Genomic DNA, 11,522 nt, shown 5'->3' on the forward strand with positions numbered 1-11,522 from the left:
CATGACAGTACATAATCTCTTTTTCACAAGAGGCTAATTTCTAAATCAGCTATGGTTTTGGCCATGCTGATTCCAGGGTGAGATTGCAATCAATCATTTCTTCATTGCTTTGCTACAGACATACACCTTGTTGATGTCCTCGGACTATGAGCGTTCAGAGTGGAAGGAGGCCATCTTGACGGCCAAGCGAGAATGCCGAGTCACTCCGTCGCTCACTCCCTACCACATTGAGAAGCTACTCACCAAATGCAAGAGGGTGAGTAAAAGAGAAATTTGGGGGGGTGAACATTTCTTGTTTTGTTTTAGCTTGCAGTCAATTTCAGAAACTGTGCTTTTTGATATCATACTTAACAAAGAAAAACTGTAAAATATGAATATATAGAAATAGACAGATACTTAGTCATTCCATAAGAGGTTTTGGCTGAAGTTAGAACATGTAATTAATAGGCTTATTCTCACTGACTTTTGAAAATGAATGTTTGTCTCCACTGAATAAAACTTCATGAAGTTGATAGTTTCTTTATCTTTGACAGGGCCGAAAGATCAACAACATTGGCTCTATCCTAATCAAGGATGGTAAGTCAGGTTTCATTTTAATGAGAGTTACACCAGACCCTTTTTTTTAACTTCAAAAATGAATATAGACCTAGAACGTAATGCCGTCACATTTTGTTTACACGTGCACTTTCCTATGGGGCTTAATGGAGTGCGTTCCACTGCTGTAGGAAAAGGCATGTGTAAACAAAGCATGGTGTCACTATATTGTAGGCCTGTTGAGCCAAGATCTGGGTGTGTTCTTTCCTGTTCTCTTCTTTTTTTTTTTTTTTTTTCTGATGACCAACAGCGGTTGCCCGCCACTTACAGGCATCCATGAGAAATAGATAAAATTTCTGAATTAAATAATATACACATAACTTAGACAAATAACCACAACAATAATAAAAATTAAAACACATCCTAAACTTGGCAAAGTCTTAAACACCAGTACCGGCCTGAAGAAGAGCGGGATATGCATGTACAGAGGGGGGCGGGGGCAATAGAGAGGGAAGGAGGGAAAGGCAAAAGGATGAACAGCACATGTACATGGAACATGGGTGTGGGAACAAGGAATGGAGGCAAGGGGGACAAAACACAAGGGATAAATACTGGGGAGACCAGAGAAGGCAAAGATCAAAGGAAACAGTAGTCAAAGCTGAAGAGTGGAGATGTGAGGGCTAAAAAAGGGATTACAGGGATGGAAAAAAAAAAGCAGGAGTAATGGTATCACTCTAGAAAAGAATCACAGGGCTGGATAAACACAAAGTCTTAAACAATACATATATTGATTTTGATCCGCTTCTCAGAGGAAGAATTGCTGTTTGGGACGCTGCACGTGACCGTTTTACAAGCAATGGGACTCAAAGTGCCTGCTCGTATGTATCCCTACAATCTTGATTCCTTCTTGCCAATTATGATTACCAGATAGTTACCAAAATAGTTCTCAGTGTGGGTTTACTTGGGCCTGTCTGAAGGATGTTAGTAAACCCACCCATGAGCAGCTGTATTGCACTGTATGTTAATGTAATTACATTTTATTTATACCCAGATGAACCCGTGTAGTCAAACAGTGCTGGGGTGGATTAGGCTTGTATAGGGATAACAGAAGGGGTGATTTAGGGTGGGATAGGGACTGAAGGGTCGGGTCCCAGACTAGTGCCCTTTGTAATGTACTTTTGCCATGTTGTGTCTGCAACTACCAGCATATGAAGAGAGCATTCCAGTTGACACCCTATGCCTCATGTGACAAAGTGCTGCAGTCAGCTGAGTGGGGTGCCAGCTCATTTCCACTGATGCGTTTCCTGTCATTCTCAACCCAAATAGGAAGTTCGTATGGTATCATTCAATAGCCTATGCACTTCCTGCACATCATTCACAGATGACTTAAGGGATGTTTTCACAATGGTGGTTTCCCCATTCAGAGTATTCTACTGTTTTTTCTTTTTTGCGATGGGTCAGTGCTGTATTTGGTAGTAGGCAGTCATCTGGCACAAATTCATACTGATAATGCACAGGCCTATGCGGAGTGCCTGTAGCAGTTGGTTAGCAGCCACCACAGCGGTACATGTCATGTCCAGCCTTAGCCATGCAAGTTGGACACTCGTATGTAATGGAGTTGACTGTGACACAGGCTAGAAGGATGCCTCGCAAATCAACTCCAGCATTCTCCACATAGAGCTGGCCATAAGGGTTTCCCATTAAATCTGTTTTCCGACAGAGTTGTACTGCTGTGTGGAGGTGGATTCCTATGGCATCATCTCCCTGCGAGCCCGGACCCGGAAGTCGGAGAACTCCAAGACGCCCACCTGGAATCAGGAGTTTGGCCTGGAGGTGGAGGGGACGCAGACGCTGCGCATACTGTGCTACGACTACACCAAGGGGCTGGAGGACGAGATGATCGACAAGGGAGCCAAGACGGTGAGTCTCAACGTCAGTCAGATGTATCGGCCGGACACCAGATTCTGGTGCTGCATTGGTGCCCCCGATGTAAATATATCAGGGCTGAGATTTGTCAGGATTTTTCATGATTTTCATGAACAGTCTTTTTAAAGTTTGGAAAACCTGAGTTTGCCATTTCTGTGTTTCCGATATGACAGTTGATGTAGTACGTAAGAAATGGGTATTTTAAGGGGTGCTGTTTTGGAAAACATGAATATATGCCATAGACCTCATGTTTCTGAGAGACCCTCAAAGACTCTGGTGATTTTCTCGTGGATTTTTCAATTTCTTCTGATCTCACCCTGGTCATCCAGGAGCACAGGTACTGATGTGGTTAGCAAAAATACTTGGCGTTCATAAATAAAAGACAAGCTTGAAGTTAAGTCCAGGTTGCTGGGTAGGATGAAAGTTAGATCGAGTCTGTGTTTGATGTGGTTGGGTGGATCGGTTTAGTGAGATCAGCTAGGGTTTTGAGTCTCCAACAGGTTAAAAGTAGACATTCATAATGTGAAATACTTAATATCACTTTGCCGCATCACTTTTAACTTTAACATTAATTTGGTTGATTTCTACAGCTGTCAAAATCAGAGATTGGCAAGAAGGAATTTAACACTACCATCAAAATGGAGAAGGTAAGAATATATGAATTCACTTCAAAAAAAAATGATGACACAAGGTTGGTGACAAGACAAGGGTGTCGTTACTTTGCTAGAGTAGCCTGATAGTCTACCCCAGCAAGAGAGATTATCAGTAGACACTGCTTCAATGAGGATATATTGTCCTCTGTCAGAACCAGAAGATTTTCATTCCTACTCAAATCCGGGCACATGCTTATTGTCCACGTATGGAAGGCCCCCAGGAGTCTATGATTGGTCAGAAACACTATCCAGGGGAAGCTCATTGGTGCCTTAGCCAGCAAGTTGCTCTCAGCAATACAGAAAAGATGCCCTCAAGAGGCACAGTTAAAGTGGACACAACTTATGAAATATTCATTTCAGAAATAGCCCACTATATTAAATAAATAAGGACATTCGTGATGTGGTTAGAGAAAAACTGGCTATTGCAGGGAGAATACTTATGGGTCATTCCAGAAATTAGGGGTCCACGTTTTTGGTATCCCTGTCACATCTGACATATGATTTTGTAAGATCAGAACACATTTTCTAATTTCCAAGAGTGATGAATTAATGCAAATTACCTGCCAAACAAATAGTAATAGTTTGAAATCAATTCCGGTGATATTTCCACGTCAAATAACAAAGGTCAGATGTAACAGGGACACGAAAATGTCACACTTTTGGACCCCTAATTTCTGGAATTACCCTTAAATGTGTTGTTTGAAAAACACAGTGATTAGATTGGGCGAATGTTGTAGCGCTCAGGTATTTCTCTGTCTTCTCTTATGTAGCTGGAAATCGCCGTAACACTGAGGTTTGAGTCAACAGAGAAGGTCTTGAAGCGGGTTCAGTCCAAGAAGAAGATGGGGGTGTTTGGGGTGCGGATCTGCACCCTGTGCAAAAGAGAGGGAACCAATATTCCTAACATTGTCCGGCTCTGCGTGGAAGAGGTGGAAAAAAGAGGCAAGTCTCAGATTTGTTTACGATATATCTTCCCTGATGGTGTTTGTAAGGTCAATCAAACCTAAAATCTTAAGGCAAATTTGGGCATTAACTACAGTTCAACCACTAGTCAGTTGTTTTTTTACAATGGACATCAGCAATACAGTCACACTCAAATGACCTATTTTGTAGGGTCTCATCGTCACGCACATTTTGCCCGTGTTTGCAAACTCCTGTTGCGTGCATGGTCAATTTACAATTACTTCCACATGAATGGGTCCCTCTTTTATGGTCGATGAATTCTGCTATTGATAATCAGCGGTTCAACCATACCATTTGGCCCAATTACAGATGGTCCACCTGACCATCCATCAATTAGGAGACATTGGCTGACCTGTAGTTAGCTAGAGTTGTCGCTCCACTTTGCCTTGCTTTTGTTGTTGTTCAAGGTGCAAACAGGATCTCGTGTCATGTTTTTTAAATAGTTATTATACCTGATATGGACTTTTGTGTCATTACCTTCTCAGTGTGGAAAGAGGAAGTTGACAGAGAACTGAAGCCTATATGCTTCAGAGATGCTATGGCTTTTGTGCACATTCCAATGAAAATGTTCCATGTGTACTCTGCTACATGCATGGGAACTAGTGCATAATTCACACCATGTCCAAGGCATGGTGACTTTTATGAATGGGCCACAGGGTGCCGTTGATCACATTAGCACCAAAATGTGCTCTCAATTGATACCCAGGTCACCTCGTATTAGGTTTAGATGATTGGGGCAGTGTTAAACTATTGTACATTTTGACAGCTCTTTTTTGAGATGGTAAATTATTTTCTGCACTTTCTTTGATTGGCAGGCATGCTGGAGATGGGTATCTATCGGATCTCAGGCTCATCAGCTGACATACAGAAGCTCAAGAAACTGTTTGAAATTAGTAAGTTGGTGCCATCACATCTCTCTGAATCTATTACGGTTGAGGTAGCGGCTTTGATGTGCTCACTGCACAAGGGTTTCAAATTATGTTCTCATCATTAAGTGACATTGCCTTCAGTGAAAGAGCTTCCTGTGGTTTTTCTCTGCCTTCAGAAACACTACGAATGCTGTAGAATTGTATTTTTATCTCACACAGTCCTTCAAAGTGTGACTTATTTCTAGGGGGAAGAAAATCTGAAATTCAAGGAAAGAGAAAGTGGCATTTTCAAACGGTCATTATTATTGTTTAGTTGGTGTGTATGGTCTGGTTCCAAACCTCCTACATAAGGCAATAATACATGAAAAGCAATTCAAGCAGTAAAAGAAAGCAATTGTGGAAACAAGTGCATAATTTCAGATGCATAGATTAATTTTGAACTACTTGGGTTGCGGTGCTTAGCAAATTGTATTCAGGTTCAAATTTTGGGGAGGGAGTAGCAATAAATATGGGCATTTCTTTATGGAAATTTTTATGGATTTTTGGAGGAATGAGGCAAACTTTGGAGCTTTTTACATACTTTAGGAATGAATGGAAGTTAGATTGCCCGTAAAAATCACCTTTCTCACATTATGATAGAAAGGGGGTCAGGTTGATGTAGCGTTTCTTTCCTCGCCTTCCACCTCAGGGGGCCTGGGTTTGAATCCGGCTCAGTCCACCTATGGATTGTGTTTTCAGTCCCTGAGTCTGTGGGTTTTCCCCAAAACATTTATCCGGGCTTTTCCTCCCAACTCTAGAACCAAACATGTCTTCATTGTCTTCTTCACTCATTATCATCCTGTAATTGGTGCTAAATACACTGTTGGATAATCAGATAAAAATACAAAATTGGGGGAGGGCTTGATGACTCCTGTTGGTCCCTCACCCCCCTTTAATCCACCATAGGGTGCCAGATGCCATCTTGGTAAGTCAATCTGCCACCATTTATGATGCAGACATTGATTTAGTGTCTTAGGCCGTGTCCAAAACGGGCTTCCAGAGCTACGGCTAGGTCTGTCGTCTATGCATCTCCATGCATTTCCAATGGAACAAAAACCTAGACCTAGCTCTAGACAAGAGATTCAGATGCAGCCTATGTACGTGTTTGTGTATGAAGCCCATTTCCAGCAGCTCGCTCCCGACCAGTTTTCAGACTTTGTATCCTGATTGACACTGTCGACAAGCTTCCATGGTCATTCCCATGAACAAGACCTGAAGCTCAAAGGGGCTTTAGTAACATTGCCAACATCTTGTCTGATTTTGGTCCATGGCCAACCCACAGACAGCAAGCACACCCAAGTCAAGGTGCAGCAAGCCGAGATCCACGCCGTGGCAGGGCTCATCAAGCATTACTTTAGGGAGCTACCGGAGCCTCTCTTCACCCAGGCTCTCTACTCCAAGTTCGTGGATGGCATGGGTACGTCACAGTCAGGGGAATATCCAAAGTATATATGGCAGAATAAGAAAATATTTCAAATGTGTGTGTAGGGAGTAGTGTGTCAAACTCTCTCCTCTCTCGGCTGTGGTGTGGGTTTCATTCCTGTCCCAAGCCACATGTGAGTGGAGTTGCTGGCTGATTCTGTATTGTGCTACAAGGGATTTCTCTATCAAAGAATTAATACTGTGGGTCTCTCTCTGTGCTCTTTGGGTCAGGTAAGGGGGGAGGTCAGGTATGGGGTGTTTGATGGACGCTCTTACACACCTTTGACTTGACTACATTGAAGCCACACCCTTCAGAAGTAGTCAACATTATGGGTTAGATAAAATGGATAAACAAAATAGATCAAATGAAATCAAATTATTTTTCTTTTTTGCCGTAGATCAGAGAGAATATCACTCTTCCAGATTCCAACCTCTTCTGTGAACTATAGTGTTAGAGGTTTGTCACAGTGCAGAGAAATGTCTTGCACCCATAGAGTCATTTGGCATTTGACTTGCAGTGTTTCATTTGAGGCATTGTGCAGCTAAACTGTTCCTTCCCCCCATAGTGCTCATTACAAAATTCCTACTCATTTTGAGTACCCGGCATGAGTGTAAAAGGGACTTACACATGGTGCAATTTGGCACTGTGTCCTTTAACAGAATTTCTCTCACAGAATGATGATCATGAGCTCCAATTGTTTTTTTTTCCACCAGAAATTGTAAATCATATCTTCAATTTGCATCCTTGAATGTTATTAGTCTGTGTAAATCTGAGTAGGCATATTTATTAATAGCATTATTTGTTTTCAAATTGCTCTGCATGCTGTGGTGATTCTAGCTATTTCTTGCGTCATTATTTAAGCGTTGGTTGATGGTATGTTCATTTGCAGCTTTGGCAGACCCTGACTCTAAGCGAGAACTGATGGTCTCAGTTATGAAGTCCATTCCAGAGCCCAACAAGAGCGTCATCTTCTACCTTATTAACCATCTCAGGAGGTACGTGGTCATGACCCACATTATAAACGAGAGGAGCAATGTTGTCATGCTTGCCATTTTTACCCCGTAACTGGTTGGAAAAGAGGTGGCATTTCCGAATGCAGTTCATTCTATCTTGTATGCAGCAAGGACCCTGCCATGGATGTCGGTATTTACAGGGCAGCTGCTTTCCTTTGTGATGAATTTCTCCCAGTGGTAGAGCACCTTGCCCAAGGACTTAGTCGCCACAGGGCCCCCCAGCTAAGTTATGATTTGCGCACTGAAGGCTTTGCAGTGGCACATAATGCTCTGGACAATACAAAATTTCTGGCAGTTGGACACAGTTGGTCCTTTCATGCCTTCAAGCACCGCTAACCCCAGGTTGAATTTTAAGCAGTGCATCCATGGGGTGGTTGTTAGTCCCTGTTTGATTGCCAGGCATTCTTTTATTCTCTAAGCTTTCCCAGCACTGCATAAAAGTTGATACTTCTTTTTGTGCCCTCTTGCAAAGGATTGGTGGTCTTTACACTTCAGTTCAGTTTAGGTTGGCGGTTCAGTAGAGTGTCGAAGTTTACCTTCCAAGAGCCTGTGAATTTTGCTCTAAGTAAAAGTCTTTGACATGTTTCTCTGTTTCTCTCTACTTGAAAATCTGCCTCCCAGGATTGCCCAAAACGACGCCACCAACAAGATGCACCTACACAACCTGGCCACAGTCTTTGGCCCCACCCTGATCGGCCCTGCCCCCAAGAGGGTAGACGCTGGGAGCGCCTCCCCTTCTCCGGGCTTTGGGATTTCCGATGCCATGACCCAGGTCGGAATCCTGTACTACTACCTGGAGCACTACAGTCTCGGGAATATGTGAAGAAAGGAAAAGAAAAGACCTCCCGTTTGTACATAGCTCCACAAATGGCATCTCAGAATGTTATCCACCAAGATGAGTACTAGTGTACGCAGTTTGAATATAAAGCTGTTGTAGGGGCAAAACAACATTGAAAGGAACAAAGTGTGTACAGAAACTATCGGTCCTTGTAGTTAAATCAAGAACATTCCAGGTTAGAAATGTGGATCATTCCAAGGGGGAACTTCGGATCAATTCTCCATGATGTCATTAGCTTTAAGGTGTGACAGCTGGGGGGACAGGGTTATCACAAAATGCTAGCACTCCACACCGTAGCACAAGTGTTTTATGAATCCATACCTGAGGAATGCCTTGCTAGTCATGCCTAACTTTGGAACATGCCTTCAAATATAAGACACAATCTAGACGGAAAGAACTGGTCAGGAGCACAATTATATTTCAGCATTTAAACCACAAATTCCATTTTACCTCAAATTTGAGTTGTAGAAGAAAGTTGAAGAAATAATATATGGGTAAATGCTTTCACTTTGGTTGTGAAGAAGATAACACCAAAATAGAGAGCTAAATATAATATGATAATCCATATTATTTACTTTTATTTAAAAGAATACATCTCATAAATCCTAAAAATGCTATTCTTCATAGATAGTTTGTTCTGTACATGTCTTGTATAGCTCTCGTTTATTAAGACACTTGTTTTTAACACAGACATATTTCCGTGGCAAGAATGTAAAAAATGGTGTCAGCATTTCCTGCTGATTCTGTGCACGCTGTAGAGGGATAGTGTAGAGTGTACTGGTTTAATATCTGCTAGCAGAAATGTACACAAGTGAATGCTATTACCTTTCCTGTTTAGTGTATTTGTAACCCCAGAGGAAATATGACTGATCACTCTGGTGCCTTGTGAATGTCTGGTAGAATTCTACAAGACGATAAGTGGGCCAGACTCGTTAACGCTGTCAATCAAGAAACAGTGGAAAGTCTAGAAAGGAAACGCCCTTTTTGATGAATTTAATGAGTGCCCTATAATGTACAGTACACGGGCGTATTAGTGACAGGCAGTGTCTTGTAAATGTAGTAGGGAAATCACGTTATGCAGAAATTGATGGATAATTTATATTTTTGTTGAAAGTTTGTAATCATTACGGAAAAATTAATTTTGAATGATGAAATTCTTATACTTGGTATGTTATCTAATCATTGAGGTAATGTGATGTACTCTGAAAGCATTGAACTAATTATGTTAAAAGAAAAGCTGTCTCGTTCAGTACTATAAATATAGTATCTGTACTTGAACCCTCCGGGAATGTAGGAATTAATTTATTTAAACACTTCTTTTAAATCAAGTACACAGAAAGGATATTATGGATGTATATATTATGCCGTGGGAGTCGAGTTTCATCTCTTCGTACAGTGCCTACATCTGAAGTACTCTTTCCTACGGTAAGCAAATCTATTTTTGATTTTTCTATTTTTCTGGCTTCATAAAGTTTATTATGTCCAGATCTACTCCAGATCTTAGAAAATAGTTTACCCTTTTTTGAGTTTTTGAATAGCCCGATTGTATTGGAATTACAACAGAATATGGCCGGGACCATTCAGTAAAATAGGTGTTCCATATCAACTTAAATAATGAGAGACTTCCAGTACGCAGAAAATTAAGTGCCCAAGTGGCGCTGTATATTACTGAAATTTTTAGTTTTATGCTTTGTTGATGATTGCTTATAAAGTTAGCATGTAAGTAAGTGCAAGCCGTCTGCTACTACTTAAAAAGCTCCGAAACTCACAATTTGTCAACATGAGACAGACCACGCAATATGCATCCAAAGAGTTTATTTCTTTAGAGTTGTCCTCTTTTTCATCATTTTTAGTGTTGCTCTGGGTCAGGGGTTTACCCGATTTCTTTATGTTTTGTGTGTATTTTCCAAAAAGACATCACAACAGAGATGGAACTGCTAACTTCGATTTTATGGCATGTGATATTTCTGTAGAATTATTTAAAGCAAAACAGTAATAGCAATAATATAAAGAAACTATTAGTATATTCATATAGCTAACAATTGATATCAGCATTCGCGTTAATTTATGTATGCAAATATCTGGTGGGGGGGTGGAGTAGTCGTTCACTTGTGGCCCAACCACTTGTCCTTGTACGGATTTGAGTGGGAGACAATATTTGTAAATAGAAAGCAGTGCATCATTTTGGAGGATGTTGCTTCTCTCAGTCACCAAGAATATAACTACGAAGATGGCACTGTAAAACTGTGCAGCGCCTGAATCATAAATTTGATTTTTCGACCTCTTATTTCAACAGATAATCACCTATTTGCATAATGCATACACTGCTACTCAGAAGGCATATCGTCTTATATTGGTATCTTAGCCGTGAAGATAGTAAATACCACAGTTATGGACTAGTGTCATAATTTTGAGGTATGAGGTGGACTAAGCCTATTAAAGACAAGTTGTCATACGTTTTTGTCTGTATGGGAGGTTGTTTTGTTGTCCATAGTTAAGAGTGAATGCATGAGGAAAAGTATCTCAGATTAGTTTTTAAAAAGACGCGTTTGCCCCCTTTATGTCTTCACAAGGCCGAAATCGGAGGGATCCTTCACGCCTTACCGGCAGAGAGAAAGAAAATAACTAGAGATATGTGCAAGCATATTTGTTTCGGTCTTTGTTTCTGAAAACGAATGTCAGTTTTTGTTTTGTTTTTTTTTCTTTTTTCTCATTCTTAAAAGAATTGTGTTCCAAAGTAAGGTGAGAGTTTCCAAACTGTTAGTGCTTAATATCATGAAAACAAACCCAAACCGTCAATATACCCCTTGGGGAGGGGGCGATTTGCCCCGCCCCTGCTAATCAAGCTATTCGCAGAACCCGGCTCTCCCGGTTTCAACCACCGTCGGAACGGGCAACTAAGAAAGCGTTTCAGTTAAGATCACAAAAGTCAGTCCCCAGAAAATAGAGAACAATGTGGAGAAGTGCAGAACGCGAAAGAAAAAAAATGCAAAACAACATTCGGCTAAAAAGTGATGGACTACCAAGCCACGAACAGGTAAAGACGAAGGCGAGGGAGACAAGAATGAAAGTAGAGGGGGTGATAACATAAATATACATTGGCAAAGGTTTGGATAATATTGGCAAGACAGATGGTGACCTGTGTACCCGTGAGAGGAGCTTTGTCCAACAGCTGGACGAATTTATTGTGATTCATCGGTCATTCAACCTTAATCGACACTCGAGTTCGGACCTGCGTATTAAACGGTGAAAATGTGTTCTTGA

At 41.2% G+C, this 11,522-nt stretch overlaps 1 protein-coding gene across 2 annotated transcripts in view; it reads left to right on the forward strand.

Annotated features, from left to right (window-relative positions):
• Positions 1–10,713, forward strand: part of LOC110982219 (active breakpoint cluster region-related protein-like) — a 52,038-nt gene extending 41,325 nt beyond the window's left edge. For both annotated transcript variants that reach the window (XM_022240491.2, XM_022240492.2), the window contains 10 exons: positions 119–256; positions 534–576; positions 1,344–1,412; positions 2,255–2,454; positions 3,051–3,107; positions 3,884–4,055; positions 4,892–4,969; positions 6,267–6,401; positions 7,297–7,402; positions 8,042–10,713. In XM_022240491.2, the coding sequence (XP_022096183.2) occupies positions 119–256; positions 534–576; positions 1,344–1,412; positions 2,255–2,454; positions 3,051–3,107; positions 3,884–4,055; positions 4,892–4,969; positions 6,267–6,401; positions 7,297–7,402; positions 8,042–8,243 (1,200 nt within the window). In that variant the 3' untranslated portion in view covers positions 8,244–10,713. The remainder of the gene's footprint in view (positions 1–118; positions 257–533; positions 577–1,343; positions 1,413–2,254; positions 2,455–3,050; positions 3,108–3,883; positions 4,056–4,891; positions 4,970–6,266; positions 6,402–7,296; positions 7,403–8,041) is intronic.
• The last annotated feature ends 809 nt before the right edge of the window (positions 10,714–11,522 follow it).

Source organism: Acanthaster planci, linkage group LG09 (genome assembly GCF_054643075.1).
Source record: "Acanthaster planci isolate LZ-2023a linkage group LG09, COTS_SCS, whole genome shotgun sequence".
In the NCBI taxonomy this organism is placed as follows: domain Eukaryota; kingdom Metazoa; phylum Echinodermata; class Asteroidea; order Valvatida; family Acanthasteridae; genus Acanthaster; species Acanthaster planci.